The sequence below is a fragment of the Petromyzon marinus genome, unplaced genomic scaffold, assembly GCF_048934315.1.
Source record: "Petromyzon marinus isolate PM22_M1 ecotype Great Lakes invasive population unplaced genomic scaffold, UKy_Petmar_22M1.pri1.0 PM_Scaffold_42, whole genome shotgun sequence".
Lineage (NCBI taxonomy): Eukaryota > Metazoa > Chordata > Hyperoartia > Petromyzontiformes > Petromyzontidae > Petromyzon > Petromyzon marinus.
In genome coordinates, this window is record NW_027423413.1 from 450,995 (window position 1) to 478,303 (window position 27,309).

The following is a 27,309-nucleotide window of genomic DNA, read 5'->3' on the forward strand; positions in this document are numbered from 1 at the left end:
TGGGTCTCTGTGGGTCTCTATGAATAGGGGTATCTCTCTGTGTCTCTATGAGTATGTGGAGTCACACAGCAGCCTCTGTGGGGCGTCTCTCGCACGGCTGGTCACGTGAAACGGAGTTTTAGTCACAGCGTTGTTTTAATGTCAGACGTGTCACGTGCTCTGCGATATCTTGTGTTTGTTTAGAATTTTGGAAATCTTTTTAGTAACGCCTGCTATATATGGTAGTGTGATGGTTTTGACCGGAGTGTGAAGTGGTTGTTTCTGTATGGAGGGAGAAACACAAGATCCAGGTCCGGTTCAATACAGTACACAAAATTCGTGATCTGATCCCATCCGTGAAGGATGTCATTCCTGACTTACAGTACCCCGGGGTTTACAAATTGAGTTGTACCTGCGGTGATTGCTATATCGGGGAGACAAAGCGACATGTCTCTGACTGAATTCGCGAGCACAAATCAGATTTGAAACACGGCAAAACGAATTCTTCTGCCGTGGCTGATCACTGTTACAACGCTGTGGATGATCACGATATAATTTTCTCCGATACCAAGATTCTTTGCAAACCCACGGGCTTTAATCAGAGATTTGTTCATGAAGCAATTCAGATCTACAAACACAGACACAATTTCAACCGAGAAGATGGTTTCAAATTAAGCAACCATTGGAAAGATGTTCTAAATCGAACTAAACATTAAACTAATTTCAATGGTACAGTATATTTTTTCAAGTAGTGGTACCCCAAACTTTCGCAGCTCTTATAAATTCCCTTTTCACACCATCAATAGGGAAACTCCCTCCCCCCCCGCGCCAAACGGCAAGTCCACCGGCACGTACACCACCTCTTTCCTAAAATCGGCCAATCAAATGCTAATTTTTATGCTAATTTCTTCGTCAGAACACCTTGTTTGCTCGCACACAGTTTAAAGGTCCGCGGTCTGAGCGTGGTTGTGTTTCGCTAAATTCTCCTGTTTGATTAGTACTAGGTGCCTCGGTGAATGTATATGCTCTGACTTTAACATAGCTAATTCTGTGACCAGTTACAAGCTAATCACTCAGCTATTTCAATGCTAAATTCTATGCTAATTCCTTTGTCAAGGCGCTTTGTTTCTTCTCACACAGCTTAAAGGTCGTGATCTAAGCGTGGCTTTCTCACTCCAGCGCTGTCCTCCAGACAGTCTCGTCCCTTCACCTGATGAAGGCCGCTTGTGTTGTGGCCGAAACGTCGTGATTTTTTGTTATTTTATTTTCACCTACGTGACTTTACCCAATAGAACCAAAGAGTATTTCCCATAGACTCAACACTGCCCCATAGACTCAACACTACCCATAGACTCAAGACTGCCCATAGACTCAAGACTGCACCATAGACTCAACACTGCCCCATAGACTCAACACTGCCCATAGACTCAACACTGCCCATAGACTCAACACTGCCCATAGACTCAACACTACACCATAGACTCAACACTGCCCATAGACTCAACACTGCCCATAGACTCAACACTACACCATAGACTCAACACTGCTCCATAAACTCAACACTGCACCATAGACTCAACACTGCCCATAGACTCAACACTACACCATAGACTCAACACTGCTCCATAAACTCAACACTGCACTATAGACTCAACACTGCCCATAGACTCAACACTACACCATAGACTCAACACTGCTCCATAAACTCAACACTGCACCATAGACTCAACACTGCCCATAGACTCAACACTGCCCATCGACTCAACACTACCCATAGACTCAACACTGCCCACGGCCTCCGGGCAGTGTGGGCGAGGCTGATGTCGACATGGCTGAGTCTCCGTGCGGCTTGTAGGCGTAGCGAATGGAGGAGTATTCGTGATCGCCACGGTGTGCGCTCATCGTTAGCTGCACGTACAGCGGCTCCGTCCCTTTCTTCTGCAAGCGAGAGGCACGGCAAAGTGGGTGGGTGGGTGGGTGGGTGAGTGGGTGAGTGGGTGGGTGGGTGAGTGGGTGGGTGAGTGGGTGGGTGAGTGAGTGGGTGAGTGGGTGGGTGAGTGGGTGAGTGAGTGAGTGGGTGAGTGGGTGAGTGGGTGGGTGGGTGAGTGAGTGGGTGAGTGGGTGGGTGAGTGGGTGAGTGGGTGAGTGAGTGGGTGGGTGAGTGGGTGGGTGAGTGGGTGAGTGGGTGGTTGAGTGGGTGAGTGGGTGGTTGAGTGGGTGAGTGGGTGGGTGGGTGGGTGAGTGGGTGAGTGAGTGGGTGAGTGGGTGGGTGAGTGAGTGAGTGGGTGAGTGGGTGAGTGAGTCAATGGGTGGGTAGAGATGCATAGGGAAACAAAAAATAAATAGGGACTCATAGAGATACATAGAGACACACGGAGATACATTTAAACCCATAGAGATACATAGATACCCATAGATACATAGTAACTCTTAGAAATACAAAGAGACTCATAGAGATACACAGAGACCCACAGAGACACACACTAACAGAGACCCACAGAGACCCACACTAACAGAGACCCACAGAGACCCACAGAGACCCACACTAACAGAGACCCACAGAGACCCACAGAGACCCACACTAACAGAGACCCACAGAGACCCACACTAACAGAGACCCACAGAGACCCACAGAGACCCACACTAACAGAGACCCACAGAGACCCACACTAACAGAGACCCACAGAGACCCACACTAACAGAGACCCACACAGACACATACTAACAGAAACCCACAGAGACACACACTAAAACTAAAGTGTGTCTTTATGTTGCGAGTTGTGTAAGTCCCACACTAACAGAGACCCACAGAGACCCACACTAACCGAGACCCACAGAGACACACACTAACAGAGACCCACACTCACAGAGAGAGACCCACACTCACAGAGAGAGACCCACAGAGACCCACACTAACAGAGACCCACAGAGACCCACAGAGACCCACACTCACAGAGACCCACACTCACAGAGACCCACAGAGACCCACACTAACAGAGACCCACAGAGACACACACTAACAGAGACCCACAGAGACCCACACTAACAGAGACCCACAGAGACCCACACAAACAGAGACCCACAGAGACCCACACTCACAGAGACCCACACTCACAGAGACCCACAGAGACCCACACTAACAGAGACCCACAGAGACACACACTAACAGAGACCCACAGAGACACACAATAACAGAGACCCACAGAGACACACACTCACAGAGACCCACACTCACAGAGACCCACAGAGACCCACACTAACAGAGACCCACAGAGACACACACTAACAGAGACCCACAGAGACACACAATAACAGAGACCCACAGAGACACACACTAAAACTAAAGTGTCTGTTTATGTTGCGAGCTGTCTAAGTCCCCACTAAGCTGCTTTGGAGCTCTCTGTCAGACAGGCGACGTGGCCATCACGAATGATAGCGGCTTACACCACGTGGCACATGACGTCACCATCACCACGTGGCTGACGTCACCATCATGTGGCGATGTTGACTCTGAATGTGGAGGGGAAATCCCAGAGGAGGAGCCGGAGACATCGACACAGTGACCACCACGGGGAGAGAGACAGAGACAGAGAGACAAAGAGAGACAGAGAGAGACAGAGAGAGACAGAGAGACAGAGAGACAGAGAGAGACAGACAGAAAGAGACAGAGAGACAGAGAGACAGAAAGAGATAGAGAGACAGAAAGAGACAGAGAGAGACAGACAGACAGAAAGAGACAGAGAGACAGAGAGACAGAAAGAGACAGAGAGAGACAGAAAGAGAGAGACAGAGACACAGAGAGAGAGAGACAGAGAGAGACAGAGAGAGACTCCACATACATAGCAGCAGCAGGCATCGTCAGGGTCCGGGATCGAACCCACGACCTCCTGTACACCAAGCGAGGTAGTCAACATCTCCTAGCCACTGTGGTGTCAGGGTCTAACCCACGACTTCCTGTATACCAGGCGAGGTAGTCAACATCTCCTAGCCACTGTGGTGTCAGGGTCTAACCCACGACCTCCTGTAGACCAGGCGAGGTAGTCAACATCTCCTAGCCACTGTGGGTGTCAGGGTCTAACCCACGACCTCCTGTATACCAGGCGAGGTAGTCAACATCTCCTAGCCACTGTGGTGTCAGGGTCTAACTCACGACCTCCTGTAGACCAGGCGAGGTAGTCAACATCTCCTAGCCACTGTGGGTGTCAGGGTGGAACCCACGACCTCCTGTCGATCAGGCGAGGTAGTCAACATCTCCTAGCCACTGTGGGTGTCAGGGTGGAACCCACGACCTCCTGTATACCAGGCGAGGTAGTCAACATCTCCTAGCCACTGTGGTGTCAGGGTCTAACCCACGACCTCCTGTATACCAGGCGAGGTAGTCAACATCTCCTAGCCACTGTGGTGTCAGGGTCTAACCCACGATCTCCTGTAGCCAGGCGAGGTAGTCAACATCTCCTAGCCACTGTGGTATCCCAAGATAGGTACAGGAGCAGGTAACTTCTATATTGTGGTCGAGCAGTGATAATAAAAACACAGACAGAGACGTTAATCGATTAAACGAAGTGTAAATGTAGAGCGTGGGAGCCAGAGGTGCCGGAAATAATCTTGGTACAGATGAGAAGTGAGTTCTATATTTTATTCAGAATCAAGTTAGCTAGAGATGCAAAGTGAATTCTATATTTTATTCGGAATCAAGTTAGCTACAGGTACAAAGTGAATTATATATTTTAGTCAGAATCAAGTTAGCTACAGGTACAAAGTGAATTCTATATTTTAGTCAGAATCAAGTTAGCTACAGATACAAAGTGAATTCTATATTTAAGTCAGAATCAAGTTAGCTACAGGTACAAAGTGAATTCTATATTCTAGTCAAACTCAAGTTAGCTACAGGTACAAAGTGAATTTTATATTTTAGACAGAATCAAGTTAGCTACAGGTACAAAGTGAATTATATATTTTAGTCAGAATCAAGTTAGCTACAGGGACAAAGTGAATTCTATATTTTATACAGAATCAAGTTAGCTACAGGTACAAAGTGAATTCTATATTTTAGTCAGAATCAAGTTAGCTACAGGTACAAAGTGAATTCTAAATTTTAGTCAGACTCACGTTAGCTACAGGAGCAAAGTGAATTCTATATTTTAGACAGAATCAAGTTATCTACAGTAGCAAAGTGAATTCTATATTTTAGTCAGAATCAAGTTAGCTACAGATGCAAAGTTAATTGTATATTTTAGTCAGAATCAAGTTAGCTACAGGTACAAAGTGAATTTTTTATTTTAGTCAGAATCAAGATAGCTACAGGTACAAAGTGAATTCTATATTTTAGTCAGAATCAAGTTACCTACAGTTACAAAGTGATTTCTATATTTTAGTCAGTATCAAGTTATCTGCAGGTACAAAGTGAATTATATATTTTAGTCAGTATCAAGTTAGCTACAGGTACAAGGTGAATTCTATATTTTAGTCAGAATCAAGTTAGCGACAGGTACAAAGTGAATTCTATATTTTAGTCAGAATCAAGTTAACTACAGGTACAAAGTGAATTCTATATTTTAGTCAGAATCAAGTTATCTACAGGAGCAAAGTGAACTATATATTTTAGTCAGAATCAAGTTAGCTACAGGTACAAAGTGAATTCTAAATTTTAGTCAGACTCACGTTAGCTACAGGAGCAAAGTGAATTCTATATTTTAGACAGAATCAAGTTATCTACAGTAGCAAAGTGAATTCTATATTTTAGTCAGAATCAAGTTAGCTACAGATGCAAAGTTAATTGTATATTTTAGTCAGAATCAAGTTAGCTACAGGTACAAAGTGAATTTTATATTTTAGTCAGAATCAAGATAGCTACAGGTACAAAGTGAATTCTATATTTTAGTCAGAATCAAGTTACCTACAGTTACAAAGTGATTTCTATATTTTAGTCAGTATCAAGTTATCTGCAGGTACAAAGTGAATTATATATTTTAGTCAGTATCAAGTTAGCTACAGGTACAAAGTGAATTCTATATTTTAGTCAGAATCAAGTTAGCGACAGGTACAAAGTGAATTCTATATTTTAGTCAGAATCAAGTTAACTACAGGTACAAAGTGAATTCTATATTTTAGTCAGAATCAAGTTAACTACAGAAGCAAAGTGAACTATATATTTTTAGTCAGAATCAAATAAGTTAAAGGGACAAAGTGAATTCTATATTTTATTCAGAATCAAGTTAGCTACAGATGCAAAGTGAATTCTATATTTTAGTCAGAATCACGTTAGCTACAGATACAAAGTGAATTGTATATTTTAGTCAGAATCACGTTAGCTACAGGTACAAAGTGAATTCTATATTTTGGTCAGAATCACGTTAGCTACAGGTACAAAGTGAATTCTATATTTTGGTCAGAATCACGTTAGCTACAGGTACAAAGTGAATTCTATATTTTAATAAGAATCAAGTTAGCTACAGGAGCAAAGTGAATTCTATATTTTAGTAAGAATCAAGTAAGCTACAGGGACAAAGTGAATTCTATATTTTAGTCAGAATCAAGTTAGCTACAGATACAAAATGAATTCTATATTTTAGACAGAATCAAGTTAGCTACAGATACAAAGTGAATTCTATATTTTAGACAGAACCAAGTTAGCTACAGATACAAAGTGAATTCTATATTTTAGTCAGAATCAAGTTAGCTACAGGAGCAAAGTGAATCCACATATTTTATTCAGAATCGAGTTAGCTATAGATGCAAAGTGAATCCTATATTTTAGTCAGAATCAACTTAGCTACAGGTACAAAGTTAATTCTATATTTTAGTCAGAATCAAGTTAGCTACAGATACAAAGTGAATTCTATATTTTAGTCAGAATCAAGTTAACTACAGATACAAAGTGAATTCTATATTTTAGTCAGAATCAAGTTAGCTACAGGTACAAAGTGAATTCTATATTTTAGTCAGAATCAAGTTAGCTACAGGTACAAAGTGAATTCTATATTTTAGTCAGAATCAAGTTAGCTACAGGTACAAAGTGAATTCTATATTTTGGTCAGAAACAAGTTAGCCACAGGTACAAAGTGAATTCTATATTTTAGTCGGAATCAAGTTAGCTACAGGTACAAAGTGAATTCTATATTTTAGTCAGAATCAAGTTAGCTACAATTACAAAGTGAATTCTATATTTTAGTCAGAATCAAGTTATCTACAGATACAAAGTGAATTGTATATTTTAGTCAGAATCACGTTAGCTACAGGTACAAAGTGAATTCTATATTCTAGTCAAACTCAAGTTAGCTACAGGTACAAAGTGAATTCTATATTTTAGACAGAATCAAGTTAGCTACAGGTACAAAGTGAATTATATATTTTAGTCAGAATCAAGTTAGCTACAGGAGCAAAGTGAATTCTATATTTTAGTCAGAATCAAGTTAGCTACAGGGACAAAGTGAATTCTATATTTTATACAGAATCAAGTTAGCTACAGGTACAAAGTGAATTCTATATTTTAGTCAGAATCAAGTTAGCTACAGGTACAAAGTGAATTCTAAATTTTAGTCAGACTCACGTTAGCTACAGGAGCAAAGTGAATTCTATATTTTAGACAGAATCAAGTTATCTACAGTAGCAAAGTGAATTCTATATTTTAGTCAGAATCAAGTTAGCTACAGATGCAAAGTTAATTGTATATTTTAGTCAGAATCAAGTTAGCTACAGGTACAAAGTGAATTTTATATTTTAGTCAGAATCAAGATAGCTACAGGTACAAAGTGAATGCTATATTTTAGTCAGAATCAAGTTACCTACAGTTACAAAGTGATTTCTATATTTTAGTCAGTATCAAATTATCTGCAGGTACAAAGTGAATTATATATTTTAGTCAGTATCAAGTTAGCTACAGGTACAAAGTGAATTCTATATTTTAGTCAGAATCAAGTTAGCGACAGGTACAAAGTGAATTCTATATTTTAGTCAGAATCAAGTTAACTACAGGTGCAAAGTGAATTCTATATTTTAGTCAGAATCAAGTTAACTACAGGAGCAAAGTGAACTATATATTTTTAGTCAGAATCAAGTAAGTTAAAGGGACAAAGTGAATTCTATATTTTATTCAGAATCAAGTTAGCTACAGGTACAAAGTGAATTCTATATTTTAGTCAGAATCACGTTAGCTACAGATACAAAGTGAATTGTATATTTTAGTCAGAATCACGTTAGCTACAGGTACAAAGCGAATTCTATATTTTGGTCAGAATCACGTTAGCTACAGGTACAAAGTGAATTCTATATTTTGGTCAGAATCACGTTAGCTACAGGTACAAAGTGAATTCTATATTTTAGAAAGAATCAAGTTAGCTACAGGAGCAAAGTGAATTCTATATTTTAGTAAGAATCAAGTAAGCTACAGGGACAAAGTGAATTCTATATTTTAGTCAGAATCACGTTAGCTACAGGTACAAAGTGAATTCTATATTTTGGTCAGAATCACGTTAGCTACAGGTACAAAGTGAATTCTATATTTTGGTCAGAATCACGTTAGCTACAGGTACAAAGTGAATTCTATATTTTAGAAAGAATCAAGTTAGCTACAGGAGCAAAGTGAATTCTATATTTTAGTAAGAATCAAGTAAGCTACAGGGACAAAGTGAATTCTATATTTTAGTCAGAATCAAGTTAGCTACAGATACAAAATGAATTCTATATTTTAGACAGAATCAAGTTAGCTACAGATACAAAGTGAATTCTATATTTTAGACAGAATCAAGTTAGCTACAGATACAAAGTGAATTCTATATTTTAGTCAGAATCAAGTTAGCTACAGGAGCAAAGTGAATTCACATATTTTATTCAGAATCGAGTTAGCTACAGATGCAAAGTGAATCCTATATTTTAGTCAGAATCAACTTAGCTACAGGTACAAAGTTAATTTATATTTTAGTCAGAATCAAGTTAGCTACAGATACAAAGTGAATTCTATATTTTTGTCAGAATCAAGTTAACTACAGGTACAAAGTGAATTCTATATTTTAGTCAGAATCAAGTTAACTACAGAAGCAAAGTGAACTATATATTTTTAGTCAGAATCAAATAAGTTAAAGGGACAAAGTGAATTCTATATTTTATTCAGAATCAAGTTAGCTACAGATGCAAAGTGAATTCTATATTTTAGTCAGAATCACGTTAGCTACAGATACAAAGTGAATTGTATATTTTAGTCAGAATCACGTTAGCTACAGGTACAAAGTGAATTCTATATTTTGGTCAGAATCACGTTAGCTACAGGTACAAAGTGAATTCTATATTTTGGTCAGAATCACGTTAGCTACAGGTACAAAGTGAATTCTATATTTTAATAAGAATCAAGTTAGCTACAGGAGCAAAGTGAATTCTATATTTTAGTAAGAATCAAGTAAGCTACAGGGACAAAGTGAATTCTATATTTTAGTCAGAATCAAGTTAGCTACAGATACAAAATGAATTCTATATTTTAGACAGAATCAAGTTAGCTACAGATACAAAGTGAATTCTATATTTTAGACAGAATCAAGTTAGCTACAGATACAAAGTGAATTCTATATTTTAGTCAGAATCAAGTTAGCTACAGGAGCAAAGTGAATCCACATATTTTATTCAGAATCGAGTTAGCTATAGATGCAAAGTGAATCCTATATTTTAGTCAGAATCAACTTAGCTACAGGTACAAAGTTAATTCTATATTTTAGTCAGAATCAAGTTAGCTACAGATACAAAGTGAATTCTATATTTTAGTCAGAATCAAGTTAACTACAGATACAAAGTGAATTCTATATTTTAGTCAGAATCAAGTTAGCTACAGGTACAAATTGAATTCTATATTTTAGTCAGAATCAAGTTAGCTACAGGTACAAAGTGAATTCTATATTTTAGTCAGAATCAAGTTAGCTACAGGTACAAAGTGAATTCTATATTTTGGTCAGAAACAAGTTAGCCACAGGTACAAAGTGAATTCTATATTTTAGTCAGAATCAAGTTAGCTACAATTACAAAGTGAATTCTATATTTTAGTCAGAATCAAGTTATCTACAGATACAAAGTGAATTGTATATTTTAGTCAGAATCACGTTAGCTACAGGTACAAAGTGAATTCTATATTCTAGTCAAACTCAAGTTAGCTACAGGTACAAAGTGAATTCTATATTTTAGACAGAATCAAGTTAGCTACAGGTACAAAGTGAATTATATATTTTAGTCAGAATCAAGTTAGCTACAGGAGCAAAGTGAATTCTATATTTTAGTCAGAATCAAGTTAGCTACAGGGACAAAGTGAATTCTATATTTTATACAGAATCAAGTTAGCTACAGGTACAAAGTGAATTCTATATTTTAGTCAGAATCAAGTTAGCTACAGGTACAAAGTGAATTCTAAATTTTAGTCAGACTCACGTTAGCTACAGGAGCAAAGTGAATTCTATATTTTAGACAGAATCAAGTTATCTACAGTAGCAAAGTGAATTCTATATTTTAGTCAGAATCAAGTTAGCTACAGATGCAAAGTTAATTGTATATTTTAGTCAGAATCAAGTTAGCTACAGGTACAAAGTGAATTTTATATTTTAGTCAGAATCAAGATAGCTACAGGTACAAAGTGAATGCTATATTTTAGTCAGAATCAAGTTACCTACAGTTACAAAGTGATTTCTATATTTTAGTCAGTATCAAATTATCTGCAGGTACAAAGTGAATTATATATTTTAGTCAGTATCAAGTTAGCTACAGGTACAAAGTGAATTCTATATTTTAGTCAGAATCAAGTTAGCGACAGGTACAAAGTGAATTCTATATTTTAGTCAGAATCAAGTTAACTACAGGTGCAAAGTGAATTCTATATTTTAGTCAGAATCAAGTTAACTACAGGAGCAAAGTGAACTATATATTTTTAGTCAGAATCAAGTAAGTTAAAGGGACAAAGTGAATTCTATATTTTATTCAGAATCAAGTTAGCTACAGGTACAAAGTGAATTCTATATTTTAGTCAGAATCACGTTAGCTACAGATACAAAGTGAATTGTATATTTTAGTCAGAATCACGTTAGCTACAGGTACAAAGCGAATTCTATATTTTGGTCAGAATCACGTTAGCTACAGGTACAAAGTGAATTCTATATTTTGGTCAGAATCACGTTAGCTACAGGTACAAAGTGAATTCTATATTTTAGAAAGAATCAAGTTAGCTACAGGAGCAAAGTGAATTCTATATTTTAGTAAGAATCAAGTAAGCTACAGGGACAAAGTGAATTCTATATTTTAGTCAGAATCACGTTAGCTACAGGTACAAAGTGAATTCTATATTTTGGTCAGAATCACGTTAGCTACAGGTACAAAGTGAATTCTATATTTTGGTCAGAATCACGTTAGCTACAGGTACAAAGTGAATTCTATATTTTAGAAAGAATCAAGTTAGCTACAGGAGCAAAGTGAATTCTATATTTTAGTAAGAATCAAGTAAGCTACAGGGACAAAGTGAATTCTATATTTTAGTCAGAATCAAGTTAGCTACAGATACAAAATGAATTCTATATTTTAGACAGAATCAAGTTAGCTACAGATACAAAGTGAATTCTATATTTTAGACAGAATCAAGTTAGCTACAGATACAAAGTGAATTCTATATTTTAGTCAGAATCAAGTTAGCTACAGGAGCAAAGTGAATTCACATATTTTATTCAGAATCGAGTTAGCTACAGATGCAAAGTGAATCCTATATTTTAGTCAGAATCAACTTAGCTACAGGTACAAAGTTAATTTATATTTTAGTCAGAATCAAGTTAGCTACAGATACAAAGTGAATTCTATATTTTTGTCAGAATCAAGTTAACTACAGATACAAAGTGAATTCTATATTTTAGTCAGAATCAAGTTAGCTACAGGTACAAAGTGAATTCTATATTTTAGTCAGAATCAAGTTAGCCACAGGTACAAAGTGAATTCTATATTTTAGTCAGACTCACGTTAGCTACAGAAGCAAAGTGAATTCTATATTTTAGTCAGAATCAAGTTAGCTACAGGTACAAAGTGAATTCTATATTTTGGTCGGAATCAAGTTAGCTACAGGTACAAAGTGAATTCTATATTTTAGTCAGAATCAAGTTAGCTACAGGTACAAAGTGAATTCCATATTTTAGTCAGAATCAAGTTAGCTACAGATACAAAGTGAATTATATATTTTAGTAAGAATCAAGTTAGCTACAGGTACAACGTGAATTCTATATTTTAGACAGAATCAAGTTAGCTGCAGGTGCAAAGTGAATTATATATTTTAGTCAGAATCAAGTTAGCTACAGGTACAAAGTGAATTCTATATTTTAGTCAGAATCAAGTTAGCTGCAGGTGCAAAGTGAATTCTATATTTTAGTCAGAATTAAGTTAGCTACAGGTACAAAGTGAATTCTATATTTTGGTCAGAATCAAGTTAGCTACTGGTACAAAGTGAATTCTATATTTTAGTCAGAATCACGTTAGCTACAGGTACAAAGTGAATTCTATATTTTAGTCAGAATCAAGTTGGCTACAGATGCAAAGATAATTCTATATTTTAGACAGAATCAAGTTAACTACAGGTACAAAGTGAATCATATATTTTAGTCAGAATCAAATTAGCTACAGGTACAAAGTGAATTCTATATTAGAGTCAGAATCAAGTTAGCTACAGGAGCAAAGTGAATTCTATATTTTAGTCAGAATCAAGTTAGCTACAGGTACAAAGTGAATTCTATATTTTAGTCAGAATCAAGTTAGCTGCAGGTACAAAGTGAATTCTAAATTTTAGTCAGAATCAAGTTAGCTACAGGTACAAAGTGAATTCTATATTTTAGTCAGAATCAAGTTAGCTACAGGTACAAAGTGAATTCTATATTTTAGTCAGAATCAAGTTAGCTACAGATCCAAAGTGAATTTCATATTTTAGTCAGAATCAAATTAGCTACAGATACAAAGTGAATTTTATATTTTAGTCAGAATCAAGTAAGCTACAGGTACAAAGTGAATTCTATATTTTAGTCAGAATCAAGTTAGCTACAGGTACAAAGTGAATTCTATATTTTAGTCAGAATCAAGTTAGCTACAGGTACAAAGTGAATTCTATATTTTAGTCAGAATCAAGTTAGCTACAGGTACAAAGTGAATTCTATATTTTAGTCAGAATCAAGTTAGCTACAGGTACAAAGTGAATTCTATATTTTAGTCAGAATCAAGTTAACTACAGGTACAAAGTAAATTCTATATTTTAGTCAGAATCAAGTTAGCTACAGTTACAAAGTGAATTCTATATTTTAGTCAGACTCACGTTAGCTACAGGAGCAAAGTGAATTCTATATTTTAGTCAGAATCAAGTTAGCTACAGATACAAAGTGAATGATATGTTTTAGTCAGAATCACGTTAGCTACAGGTACAAAGTGAATTTTACATTTTAGTCGGAATCAACTTAGCTGGAGGTACAAAGTGAATTCTATATTTTATTCAGAATCAAGTTAGCTACAGGAGCAAAGTGAATTCTATATTTTAGTCAGAATCAAGTTAGCTACAGATGCAAAGTGAATTCTATATTTTAGTCAGAATCAAGTTAGTTACAGGTACAAAGTGATTTCTATATTTTAGTCAGAATCAAGTTAGCTACAGGTACAAAGTGATTTCTATATTTTAGTCAGAATCAAGTTAGCTACAGGTACAAAGTGAATTCTATATTTTAGTCAGAATCAAGTTAGCTACAGGTACAAAGTGAATTCTATATTTTAGTCAGAATCAAGTTAGCTACAGATGCAAAGTGAATTCTATATTTTAGTCAGAATCAAGTTAGCTACAGTTACAAAGTGATTTATATATTTTAGTCAGAATCAAGTTAGCTACAGGGACAAAGTGAATTCTATATTTTAGTCAGAATCAAGTTAGCTACAGGGACAAAGTGAATTCTAGATTTTATTCAGAATCAAGTTAGCTACAGGAGTAAAGTGAATTATATATTTTAGTCAGAATCAAGTTAGCTACAGGTACAAAGTGAATTCTATATTTTAGACAGAATCAAGTTAGCTACAGGTACAAAGTGAATTCTATATTTTAGTCAGAATCAAGTTAGCTACAGGTACAAAGTGAATTCTATATTTTAGTCAGAATCAAGTTAGCTACAGATGCAAAGTGAATTCTATATTTTAGTCAGAATCAAGTTAGCTACAGTTACAAAGTGATTTATATATTTTAGTCAGAATCAAGTTAGCTACAGGGACAAAGTGAATTCTATATTTTAGTCAGAATCAAGTTAGCTACAGGGACAAAGTGAATTCTAGATTTTAGTCAGAATCAAGTTAGCTACAGGAGTAAAGTGAATTATATATTTTAGTCAGAATCAAGTTAGCTACAGGTACAAAGTGAATTCTATATTTTAGACAGAATCAAGTTAGCTACAGGTACAAAGTGAATTATATATTTTAGTCAGAATCAAGTTAGCTACAGGTACAAAGTGAATTTAATATTTTGGTCAGAATCAAGTTAGCTACAGATACAAAGTGAAATCTACATTTCATTCAGAATCAAGTTAGCTACAGGGACAAAGTGAATTCTATATTTTAGTCAGAATCAAGTTAGCTACAGGTGCAAAGTGAAATATATATTTTAGTCAGAATCAAGTTAGTGAATATACAAAGTGAATTCTATATTGTAGTCAGTATCAAGTTATCTGCAGGTACAAAGTGAATTCTATATTTTAGTCAGAATCAAGTTATCTGCAGGTACAAAGTTAATTCTATATTTTAGTCAGTATCAAGTTATCTGCAGTTACAAAGTGAATTCTATATTTAGACAGAATCAAGTTAGCTACAGGTACAAAGTGAATTCTATATTTTAGACAGAATCAAGTTAGCTACAGGAGCAAAGTGAATTATATATTTTAGACAGAATCAAGTTAGCTACAGGTACAAAGTGAATTTTATATTTTAGTCGGAATCAAGTTAGCTACAGGTACACAGTGAATTCTATATTTTAGTCAGAATCACGTTAGCTACAGGTACAAAGTGAATTCTATATTTTAGTCAGAATCAAGTTATCTGCAGGTACAAAGTGAATTCTATATTTTAGTCAGAATCAAGTTAGTGAATATACAAAGTGAATTCTATATTTAGTCAGAATCAAGTTAACTACAGGAGCAAAGTGAATTTTATATTTTAGTCAGAATCAAGTTAGGTGAATATACAAAGTGAATTCTATATTTTAGACAGAATCAAGTTAGCTACAGATGCAAAGTGAATTCTATATTTTAGTCAGAATCAAGTTAGCTACAGGTACAAAGTGAATTCTATATTTTAGTCAGAATAAAGTTAGCTACAGGTACATAGTGATTTCTATATTTTAGACAGAATCAAGTTAGCTACAGATATAAAGTGAATTATATATTTTATTCAGAATCAAGTTAGCTACAGGTAACACAAGCAATCATCATCAGGTGTGGTTTTCACACCTGATGATGATTGCTTGTGTTGCACTCGAAACGTCGTGAGAATTTTATTGGTTTATATTTTTATTTTATTGTTTTATTGTTTCCCTTCAACGTGGTGACTTTACCGAAAGAACCAAGAATATGAATCCCTGCAGTCACGAAAGCTTTAAATCAAAAGGTATAGCCTCTGTTATAATGTATACAGGGCTTGCTCTTTTATCAAACTTTGCATTTATTGTACAGTACTGTATATAGTTCTTACAATTGTCTGGTGTTTCATGTGTAGCCACTGTTATAATGTTTATATATAAAAGACGTGCTATTTTATATTACTTTGCATTTACTGTACAGTATATGGATCTAAATTGTGTGTGTACTGTTTAAGATATAGCCACTCTCACCACATGTATATACAGAGCATGGCCTGTTACGTAACTTTTCTGTTATATATAGTTCAATAGTGCGTGGTGTTTAACCGATAGCCACTGTTACAATGTCTATACAGGGCATGGAATGTTACGTAACTTCACCCTTATGGTATTTAGTTCTAAATAGTGCGATGTTTAACATACAGCGGTACCTCGCTGTACGTCGCTAATTCGTTACAGAAGGGAGGACTTATACCCAAAATGACGAACACAAAACGAAATTTACCCACAGGAAATACAGCAAAAGGATCCGTTCCAGAGTATAAGAAATAATATTTTACACGGCATATTATACATTAATGGTGCTGTATTAACTCATTTAGACACTACTTAGTACTAAAAATGCATACGTAAAATTAAAACTGAATGCACGAACAGATGAAAACGAATTTAAGACAAATTGTAACGTCACTTCACGTTGCCGAGAGGCGTTAACATGACGAGGAAACTCGTGAAAGTTGACGGAGAGTGGCACGGCAAGGGGCTCGTGCACTGAACGAGATGTACAGGCAGGCTGAGGAGCCGCGCTTTGACTCAGTCGTGAACGCGGGGACGAGGAGAATCATCCCGACACAGACAAGTTCTAGCAAGCAAGACGTCGTGTCACAAGACGTCATACCCCAAGACGTCGTACCCCAAGACGTCATACCCCAAGACGTCGTGTCACAAGCAAGACGTCGTGTCACAAGCAAGACGTCATACCCCAAGACGTCATATCACAAGACGTCATACCCCAAGACGTCACGTCACAAGCAAGACGTCGTGTCACAAGCAAGATGTCATATCCCAAGACGTCATACCCCAAGACGTTATATCCCAAGACGTCATATCACAATACGTCATACCCCAAGACGTCGTATCACAAGCAAGACGTCATACCCCAAGACGTCATATCCCAAGACGTCATACCCCAAGACGTCATATCACAAGACGTCATACCCCAAGCGAGGCGTCATACCCCAAGACGTCATACCCCAAGACGTCATATCCCAAGACGTCGTACCCCAAGACGTCGTACCCCAAGACGTCGTATCCCAAGACGTCATACCCCAAGCAAGACGTCATACCCCAAGACGTCGTATCCCAAGCGAGGCGTCATACCCCAAGCAAGACGTCATACCCCAAGCAAGACGTCATACCCCAAGACGTCATATCCCTAGTAAGACGTCATACCCCAAGACGTCGTATCCCAAGCAAGGCGTCATACCCCAAGCAAGACGTCATACCCCAAGCAAGGCGTCATACCCCAAGCAAGACGTCATACCCCAAGCAAGACGTCATACCCCAAGACGTCATACCCCAAGCAAGACGTCATACCCCAAGCAAGACGTCATACCCCAAGGAAGACGTCGTATCCCAAGCAAGACGTCATACCCCAAGCAAGACGTCGTACCCCAAGCAAGACGTCATACCCCAAGCAAGACGTCGTATCCCAAGCAAGACGTCATACCCCAAGACGTCATACCCAAGCAAGGCGTCATATCCCAAGCAAGACGTCATATCCCAAGACGTCATACCCCAAACAAGACGTCATACCCCAAGACGTCATACCCCAAGCAAGACGTCATATCCCAAGCAAGACGTCTTACCCCAAGCAAGACGTCATACCCCAAGATGTCATACCCCAAGCAAGGCTTCATACCCCAAGCAAGGCGTCATACCCCAAGACGTCATACCCCAAGATGTCGTATCCCAAGACGTCATACTCCAAGCAAGACGTCGTATCCCAAGCAAGACGTCATACCCCAAGACGTCATACCCCAAGCAAGACGTCATACCCCAAGACGTCATACCCCAAGCAAGGCGTCGTATCCCAAGCAAGACGTCATACCCCAAGACGTCATACCCCAAGCAAGACGTCATATCCCAAGACGTCCTATCCCAAGACGTCATACCCCAAGCAAAGCGTCATACCCCAAGCAAGACGTCATACCCCAAGACGTCATACCCCAAGACGTCATATCCCAAGAGGTCGTATCCCAACACGTTGTATCCCTAGCAAGACGTCATATCCCAAGGCGCCATATCCCAAGCAAGGCGTCATACCCCAAGCAAGACGTCATACCCCAAGACGTCATACCCCAAGCAAGGCTTCATACCCCAAGCAAGACGTCATATCCCAAGCAAGACGTCATACCCCAAGCAAGACGTCATACCCCAAGACGTCATACCCCAAGCAAGACGTCGTATCCCAAGACGTCATACCCCAAGCAAGGCGTCGTATCCCAAGAAAGACGTCATACCCCAAGCAAGACGTCATATCCCAAGACGTCCTATCCCAAGACGTCATACCCCAAGGCGTCATACCCCAAGACGTGTTTTTCCCTCGTCAAAACACGGCGTGTACCAAATTCGACGCATCCCAAAGCGGCGTGCACCCAGGTAGCACTGCAGCCACTGTTACAGTCTCTACACAGGGCTTGGCAAGTGACCTAACATAGGAATAGGTTTTACCCTTTTAACTGGCACAAAAACTGACACCTTTATTCAAGGGATCGTGTCTGCAATAACCACAACACAAGCAGTCAAAATGCAAACAAAAAGACAACTCTGATAATAATATTATCAATATAAATATGCAAACAAAAAGAGACAACTCTGATAATAATAATATTGGCACTGTCCTTGAATTTGATTGGTCCACACCAGAGACGGCTTTTCTTAGAGCCCTTTAGTCTCCACTGGTGTTGGACCAGAAGACGCCACAAGGCGTACAACTCAAAAACAGCGCACCATCAGAGTACTGAGGGCTCGGGGTGAGCCTTTACATTATGAGACCTCCTTTGCCAGAAACAAGATATAGGAATAGGTTTTACCCTTTTAACTGGCACAAAAAAACTGACACCTTTATTCAAGGCATCGTGTCTGCAATAACCACAACACAAGCAGTCAAAATGCAAACAAAAAGAGACAACTCTGATAATGATATTGGCACTGTCCTTGAATTTGATTGGTCCACACCAGAGACGGCTTTTCTTAGAGCCCTTTAGTCTCCACTGGTGTTGGACCAGAAGATGCCACAAGGCGTACAACTCAAAAACAGCGCACCATCAGAGTATTGAGGTGCTCGGGGTGAGCCTTTACATTATGACACTTCCTTTGCCAGTAACAAGATATAGGAATAGGTTTTACCCTTTTAACTGGCACCGAAACTGACACCTTTATTCAAGGCATCGTGTCTGCAATAACCACAACACAAGCAGTCAAAATGCAAACAAAAAAGACAACTCTGATAATAATAATAATAATATTGGCACTGTCCTTGAATTTGATTGGTCCACACCAGAGACGGCTTTTCTTAGAGCCCTTTAGTCTCCACTGGTGTTGGACCAGAAGACGCCACTGCTTGTGTTGTGGTTATTGCAAACATGATGCCTTGTATAAAGGTGTCAGTTTTTTGTGCCAGTTAAAAGGGTAAAACCTATTCCTATATCTTGTTTCTGGCAAAGGAGGTCTCATAAAGTTACCTAACTTTTATCTGTTTACAGAGAGTCTGGGTGTCTGTGGGTCTCTATGGGTCTGGGTGTCTGTGTGTCTCTGTGGGTCTCTATGAGTCTGTGTGTCTCTGTGGGTCTGGGTGTCTCTGTGGGTCTCTGTGGGTCTCTGTGTGTCTGTGGGTCTCTGTGGGTGTCTGTGTGTCTCTGTGGGTGTCTGTGTGTCTCTGTGGGTCTCTATGGGTCTCTGTGGGTCTCTGTGGGTCTCTGTGGGCCTCTGTGGGTCTCTATGGGTCTGTGTGTCTCTGTGGGTGTCTGTGTGTCTCTGTGGGTGTCTGTGTGTCTCTGTGGGTCTCTGTGGGTGTCTGTGTGTCTCTGTGGGTGTCTGTGTGTCTCTGTGGGTCTCTGTGGGTGTCTGTGTGTCTCTGTGGGTGTCTGTGTGTCTCTGTGGTTCTCTATGAGTGTGTGGTGTTTAAAGTATTGGTACTTTTATTAACGGTACAGCCTCTGTTGTAATGTCTTTTATTGTACAGTGCTGTATATAGTTCTTACAATTGCATGGTGTTTCATGTGTAGCCACTGTTATAATGTTTATATATATAAAAGACGTGCTATTTTATATTACTTTGCATTTATTGTACAGGATATGGTTCTAAATTGTGTGTATTGTTTAAGATATGGCCACTCTCACCACATGTGTATACAGAGCATGGCCTGTTACGTAACTTTCCTGTTATATATAGTTCAAAAGTGCGTGGTGTTTAACCGATAGCCACTCTTACAATGTCTATACAGGGCATGGAATGTTATGTAACTTCACCCTTGTTGTATATAGTTCTAAATAGTGCGATGTTTCATGTGTTTCTTCTGTTACAACGTCTATAGAGGGCTTAACAGGTTATGCAACTTGTGTAGACATTGTAACAGAGTCTGTGGGTCTCTATGGGTCTGGGTGTCTGTGTGTCTCTGTGGGTCTCTGTGGGTCTGGGTCTCTGTGGGCCTCTGTGGGTCTCTATGGGTCTGTGGGTCTCTGTGGTTCTCTATGGGTCTCTGTGGGTCTCTATGGGTCTGTGTGTCTCTGTGGGTGTCTGTGTGTCTCTGTGGGTCTCTATGAGTCTATGGGTCTCTGTGGGTGTCTGTGTGTCTCTGTGGGTCTCTGTGGGTGTCTGTGGGTCTCTGTGGGTCTCTATGAGTCTGTGGGTCTCTGTGGGTGTCTGTGTGTCTCTGTGAGTCTGTGTGTCTCTGTGGGTCTCTGTGGGTGTCTGTGGGTCTCTGTGGGTCTCTATGAGTCTGTGTGTCTCTGTGGGTGTCTGTGTGTCTCTGTGGGTCTCTATGAGTCTGTGGGTCTCTGTGGGTGTCTGTGTGTCTCTGTGGGTCTCTATGAGTCTGTGTGTCTCTGTGGGTGTCTGTGTGTCTCTGTGGGTCTGTGTCTCTGTGGGTCTCTATGAGTCTGTGTGTCTCTGTGGGTGTCTGTGTGTCTCTGTGGGTCTCTATGAGTCTGTGGGTCTCTGGGGGTGTCTGTGTGTCTCTGTGGGTTTCTATGAGTCTGTGGGTGTCTGTGGGTCTCTGTGTGTCTCTGTGGGTCTCTATGAGTCTGTGTGTCTCTGTGGGTGTCTGTGGGTCTCTGTGGGTCTCTATGAGTCTGTGGGTCTCTGTGGGTCTCTATGAGTCTGTGTGTCTCTGTGGGTCTCTGTGGGTGTCTGTGGGTCTCTGTGGGTGTCTATGAGTCTGTGGGTCTCTGTGGGTCTGGGTGTCTGTGTGTCTCTGTGGGTCTGTGTCTCTGTGGGTCTCTATGAGTCTGTGGGTCTCTATGAGTCTGTGGGTCTCTATGAGTCTGTGTGTCTCTGTGGGTCTCTATGAGTCTGTGGGTCTCTGTGGGTCTGGGTGTCTCTGTGGGTCTGTGTCTCTGTGGGTCTCTATGAGTCTGTGGGTCTCTGTGGGTGTCTGTGTGTCTCTGTGGGTCTCTGTGGGTCTCTGTGGGTCTCTATGAGTCTGTGGGTCTCTGTGGGTGTCTGTGTGTCTCTGTGTGTCTCTGTGGGTCTCTATGAGTCTGTGGGTCTCTGTGGGTGTCTGTGTGTCTCTGTGGGTCTCTGTGTGTGTCTGTGTGTCTCTGTGGGTCTCTGTGGGTGTCTGTGTGTCTCTGTGGGTCTCTATGAGTCTGTGGGTCTCTGTGTGTCTCTGTGGGTCTCTGTGGGTCTCTGTGTGTCTCTGTGAGCTGCACGTGCCTGTCGCTAGAGAGTGAACCGACCTGCACGGGTGGCCGTGTCGGTGGGCAGGGTGAGGGTGGGGTGGGTGGGTGGGGTAGGTGGGAGGGGTAGGTGAGTGGGGTGAGTGGGGTGGGTGAGTGGGGTGAGTAGGGTGGGAGAGTGGGGTGAGTGGGGTAGGTGAGTGGGGTGTGTGGGGTGAGTGGGGTGAGTGGGGTAGGTGAGTGGGGTGAGTGGGGTGGGTGGGGTGAGTGGGGTGAGTGGTGTAGATGGGTGGGGTAGGTGAGTGGGGTGAGTGGGGTGGGTGAGTGGGGTGAGTGGGGTGAGTGGGGTAGGTGAGTGGGGTGAGTGGGGTAGGTGAGTGGGGTGAGTGGGGTAGATGGGTGGGGTAGGTGAGTGGGGTGATTGGGGTGGGTGAGTGGGGTAAGTGGGGTAGGTGAGTGGGGTGAGTGGGGTAGGTGAGTGGAGTGAGTGGGGTGAGTGGGGTAGGTGAGTGGGGTGAGTGAGGTGAGTGGAGTGGGTGGAGTAGGTGTGTGGGGTGAGTGGGGTGAGTGGGGTAGGTGAGTGGGGTGAGTGGGGTAATGTGAGTGGGGTGAGTGGATTAAGTGGGGTGAGTGGGGTAGGTGAGTGGAGTGAGTGGGGTGAGTGGGGTAGGTGAGTGGGGTGAGTGAGGTGAGTGGAGTGGGTGGGGTAGGTGTGTGGGGTGAGTGGGGTGAGTGGTGTAGGTGAGTGGGGTGAGTGTGGTGAGCGGTTTAGGTGAGTGGGGTGAGTGGGGTAGGTGAGTGGGGTGAGTGAGTGGGGTGAGTGATGTAGGTGAGTGGGGTGAGTGGAGTAGGTGAGTGTGGTGAGTGGTGTAGGTGAGTGGTGTAGGTGAGTGGGGTGAGTGGGGTAGGTGAGTGGGGTAGGTGAGTGGGGTGAGTGGGGTGAGTGGGGTGAGTGGAGTGAGTGGGGTAGGTGAGTGGGGTGAGTGGGGTGAGTGGGGTGAGTGGAGTGAGTGGGGTAGGTGAGTGGGGTGAGTGGGGTGAGTGGGGTGAGTGGAGTGAGTGGGGTGAGTGGGAGTGAGTGGGGTGAGTGGGGTGAGTGGGGTGAGTGGTGTAGGTGAGTGGGGTGGGTGGGATAGGTGAGTGGGGTGAGTGGGGGGGTGGGGGGGAGTGGGGTAGGTGGGTGGGGTAGGTGAGTGGGGTGAGTGGGGTGGGTGAGTGGGGTGAGTGGGGTGAATGGGGTAGGTGAGTGAGGTGAGTGAGTGGGGTGAGTGGGGTAGCTGAGTGGGGTGAGTGGCGTAGGTGAGTGGGGTAGGTGAATGGGGTGAGTGGCATAGGTGAGTGAGGTGAGTGAGTGGGGTGAGTGGCGTAGGTGAGTGGGGTGAGTGGGGTAGGTGAGTGGGGTAGGTGAGTGAGGTGAGTGAGTGGGGTGAGTGGGGTAGGTGAGTGGGGTGAGTGGTGTAGGTGAGTGGGGTGAGTGGAGTGAGTGGGGTGAGTGGGGTGAGTGGGGTGAGTGGGGTAGGTGAGTGGGGTGAGTGGTGTAGGTGAGTGGGGTGAGTGGTATAGGTGAGTGGGGTAGGTGAGTGGGGTGAGTGGGGTGAGTGGTTTAGGTGAGTGGGGTGAGTGGGGTAGGTGAGTGGGGTGAGTGAGTGGGGTGAGTGATGTAGGTGAGTGGGGTGAGTGGTGTAGGTGAGTGTGGTGAGTGGTGTAGGTGAGTGGTGTAGGTGAGTGGGGTGAGTGGGGTAGGTGAGTGGGGTAGGTGAGTGGGGTGAGTGGGGTAGGTGAGTGGGGTAGGTGAGTGGGGTGAGTGGGGTAGGTGAGTGGGGTAGGTGAGTGGGGTGAGTGGGGTGAGTGGGGTGAGTGGGGTGAGTGGGGTAGGTGGGTGGGGTAGGTGAGTGGGGTGAGTGGGTGGGTGAGTGGGGTGAGTGGGGTGAATGGGGTAGGTGGTGAGGTGAGTGAGTGGGGTGAGTGGTGTAGGTGAGTGGGTTGAGTGGGGTAGGTGAGTGCGGTGAGTGGGGTAGGTGAGTGGGGTGAGTGGGGGGAGTGGGGGGAGTGGGGTAGGTGGGTGGGGTAGGTGAGTGGGGTGAGTGGGGTGGGTGAGTGGGGTGAGTGGGGTGAATGGGGTAGGTGAGTGAGGTGAGTGAGTGGGGTGGAATGGGGTAGGTGAGTGGGGTGAGTGGCGTAGGTGAGTGGGGTAAGTGGGTGGGTGAGTGGGGTGAATGGGGTAGGTGAGTGGGGTGGGTGGGGTAGGTGAGTGGGGTGGGTGGGGTAGGTGAGTGGGGTGGGGTAGGTGAGTGGGGTGGGGAGTGGGGTGGGTGGGGTAGGTGAGTGAGGTGAGTGGGGGGAGTGGGGGGAGTGGGGTAGGTGGGTGGGGTAGGTGAGTGGGGTGAGAGTGGGGTGGGTGAGTGGGGTGAGTGGGGTGAATGGGGTAGGTGAGTGAGGTGAGTGAATGGGGTGAGTGGGGTAGGTGAGTGGGGTGAGTGGCGTAGGTGAGTGGGGTAGGTGAGTGGGGTGAGTGGCATAGGTGAGTGATGTGAGTGAGTGGGGTGAGTGGCGTAGGTGAGTGGGGTGAGTGGGGTAGGTGAGTGGGGTAGGTGAGTGAGGTGAGTGAGTGGGGTGAGTGGGGTAGGTGAGTGGGGTGAGTGGTGTAGGTGAGTGGAGTGAGTGGCGTAGGTGAGTGGGGTGAGTGGGGTGAGTGGGGTAGGTGAGTGGGGTGAGTGGTGTAGGTGAGTGGGGTGAGTGGTATAGGTGAGTGGGGTGAGTGGGGTAGGTGAGTGGGGTGACTGGGGTAGGTGAGTGGGGTGATTGGGGTAGGTGAGTGGGGTGAGTGGGGGGAGTGGGGTAGGTGGGTGGGGTAGGTGAGTGGGGTGAGTGGGGTGGGGTGAGTGGGGTGAGTGGGGTGAGTGAGTGGGGTGAGTGGGGTGGGTGAGTGGGGTGAATGGGGTAGGTGAGTGGGGTGAGTGGAGTGAGTGGAGTACGTGAGTGGGGTGAGTGGTGTAGGTGAGTGGGGTGAGTGGCGTAGGTGAGTGGGGTGAGTGGGGTGAGTGGGGTAGGTGAGTGGGGTGAGTGGTGTAGGTGAGTGGGGTGAGTGGTATAGGTGAGTGGGGTGAGTGGGGTAGGTGAGTGGGGTGACTGGGGTAGGTGAGTGGGGTGATTGGGGTAGGTGAGTGGGGTGAGTGGGGGGAGTGGGGTAGGTGGGTGGGGTAGGTGAGTGGGGTGAATGGGGTGGGTGAGTGGGGTGAGTGGGGTGAGTGAGTGGGGTGAGTGGTGTGGGTGAGTGGGGTGAATGGGGTAGGTGAGTGGGGTGAGTGGAGTGAGTGGAGTACGTGAGTGGGGTGAGTGGTGTAGGTGAGTGGGGTGAGAGGGGTAGGTGAGTGGGGTGAGTGGGGTGAGTGGGGTGAGTAGTTTAGGTGAGTGGGGTAGGTGAGTGGGGTGAGTGAGTGGGGTGAGTGGTGTAGGTGAGTGCGGTGAGTGGGGTGAGTGGGGTGAGTGGGGTAGATGAGTGGGGTGAGTGAGTGGGGTGAGTGATGTAGGTGAGTGGGGTGAGTGGTGTAGGTGAGTGTGGTGAGAGGTGTAGGTGAGTGGTGTAGGTGAGTGGGGTGAGTGGGGTAGGTGAGTGGGGTAGGTGAGTGGGGTAGGTGAGTGGGGTGAGTGGGGTGAGTGGAGTGAGTGGGGTAGGTGAGTGGGGTGAGTGATGTGAGTGGGGTGAGTGGGGTGAGTAAGGTGAGTGGGGTGAGTGGGGTAGGTGAATGGGGTGAGTGGGGTAGGTGAATGAGGTGAGTGGGGGGAGTGGGGGGAGTGGGGTAGGTGGGTGGGGTAGGTGAGTGGGGTGAATGAGGTGAGTGGGGTGAGTGGGGTGAGTGCGGTGAGTGGGGTAGGTGAGTGGGGTGAGTGGGGGGAGTGGGGGGAGTGGGGTAGGTGGGTGGGGTAGGTGAGTGGGGTGAGTGGGGTGGGTGAGTGGGGTGAGTGGGGTGAATGGGGTAGGTGAGTGAGGTGAGTGAGTGGGGTGAGTGGCGTAGGTGAGTGGGGTAGGTGAGTGGGGTGAGTGGCATAGGTGAGTGATGTGAGTGAGTGGCGTGAGGCGTAGGTGAGTGGGGGTGAGTGGGGTAGGTGAGTGGGGTAGGTGAAGTGAGGTGAGTGAGTGGGGTGAGTGGGGTAGGTGAGTGGGGTGAGTGGTGTAGGTGAGTGGAGTGAGTGGCGTAGGTGAGTGGGGTGAGTGGGGTGAGTGGGGTAGGTGAGTGGGGTGAGTGGTGTAGGTGAGTGGGGTGAGTGGTATAGGTGAGTGGGGTGAGTGGGGTAGGTGAGTGGGGTGACTGGGGTAGGTGAGTGGGGTGATTGGGGTAGGTGAGTGGGGTGAGTGGGGGAGTGGGGTAGGTGGGTGGGGTAGGTGAGTGGGGTGAGTGGGGTGGGTGAGTGGGGTGAGTGGCGTGAGTGAGTGGGGTGAGTGGGGTGGGTGAGTGGGGTGAATGGGGTAGGTGAGTGGGGTGAGTGGAGTGAGTGGAGTACGTGAGTGGGGTGAGTGGTGTAGGTGAGTGGGGTGAGTGGCGTAGGTGAGTGGGGTGAGTGGGGTGAGTGGGGTAGGTGAGTGGGGTGAGTGGTGTAGGTGAGTGGGGTGAGTGGTATAGGTGAGTGGGGTGAGTGGGGTAGGTGAGTGGGGTGACTGGGGTAGGTGAGTGGGGTGATTGGGGTAGGTGAGTGGGGTGAGTGGGGGGAGTGGGGTAGGTGGGTGGGGTAGGTGAGTGGGGTGAGTGGGGTGGGTGAGTGGGGTGAGTGGGGTGAGTGAGTGGGGTGAGTGGGGTGGGTGAGTGGTGATGAAATGGGGTAGGTGAGTGGGGTGAGTGGAGTGAGTGGAGTACGTGAGTGGGGTGAGTGGTGTAGGTGAGTGGGGTGAGAGGGGTAGGTGAGTGGGGTGAGTGGGGTGAGTGGGTTGAGTAGTTTAGGTGAGTGGGGTAGGTGAGTGGGGTGAGTGAGTGGGGTGAGTGGTGTAGGTGAGTGGGGTGAGTGGTGTAGGTGAGTGGGGTGAGTGGTGTAGGTGAGTGGGGTGAGTGGTGTAGGTCAGTGGTAGTGTTAGGGTGGGGTGAGTGGGGTAGGTGAGTGGGGTAGGTGAGTGGGGTAGGTGAGTGGGGTAGGTGAGTGGGGTAGGTGAGTGTGGTGAGTGGTGTAGGTGAGTGGGGTAGGTGAGTGGGGTAGGTGAGTGGGGTAGGTGAGTGTGGTGAGTGGTGTAGGTGAGTGGTGTAGGTGAGTGGGGTAGGTGAGTGGGGTAGGTGAGTGTGGTAGGTGAGTGGGGTAGGTGAGTGTGGTGAGTGTGTGAGTGTGGTAGGTGAGTGTGGTGAGTGGTGTAGGTGAGTGGGGTAGGTGAGTGGTGTAGGTGAGTGGGGTAGGTGAGTGGGGTAGGTGAGTGTGGTGACTGTGGTGAGTGTGGTAGTGAGTGGGGTAGGTGAGTGGGGTAGGTGAGTGGGGTAGGTGAGTGGTGTAGGTGAGTGGGGTAGGTGAGTGGGGTAGGTGAGTGTGGTGAGTGGGGTAGGTGAGTGGGGTAGGTGAGTTGGGTGAGTGGGGTAGGTGAGTGGGTGAGTGGGGTAGGTGAGTGGGGTGAGTGGATTAAGTGGTGTGAGTGGTGTAGGTGAGTGGGGCGAGTGTGGTGAGCGGTTTAGGTGAGTGGAGTGAGTGGTGTAGGTGAGTGGGGTGAGAGGGGTGAATGGTTTAGGTGAGTGGGGTGAGTGGGGTAGGTGAGTGGGGTGAGTGAGTGGGGTGAGTGATGTAGGTGAGTGGGGTGAGTGGTGTAGGTGAGTGTGGTGAGTGGTGTAGGTGAGTGGTGTAGGTGAGTGGGGTGAGTGGGGTAG

General features: G+C 44.0%; 1 protein-coding gene across 1 annotated transcript in view; it reads right to left on the reverse strand.

The window, feature by feature from the left end:
* Positions 1-552: 552 nt before the first annotated feature.
* LOC142923326 (uncharacterized) overlaps positions 553-27,309 on the reverse strand; it is a 48,897-nt gene continuing 22,140 nt past the window's right edge. Inside the window, exon 5 of the mRNA XM_076064394.1 lies at positions 553-1,917. Coding sequence (XP_075920509.1) covers positions 1,759-1,917 — 159 coding nt within the window. The 3' untranslated portion in view covers positions 553-1,758. The remainder of the gene's footprint in view (positions 1,918-27,309) is intronic.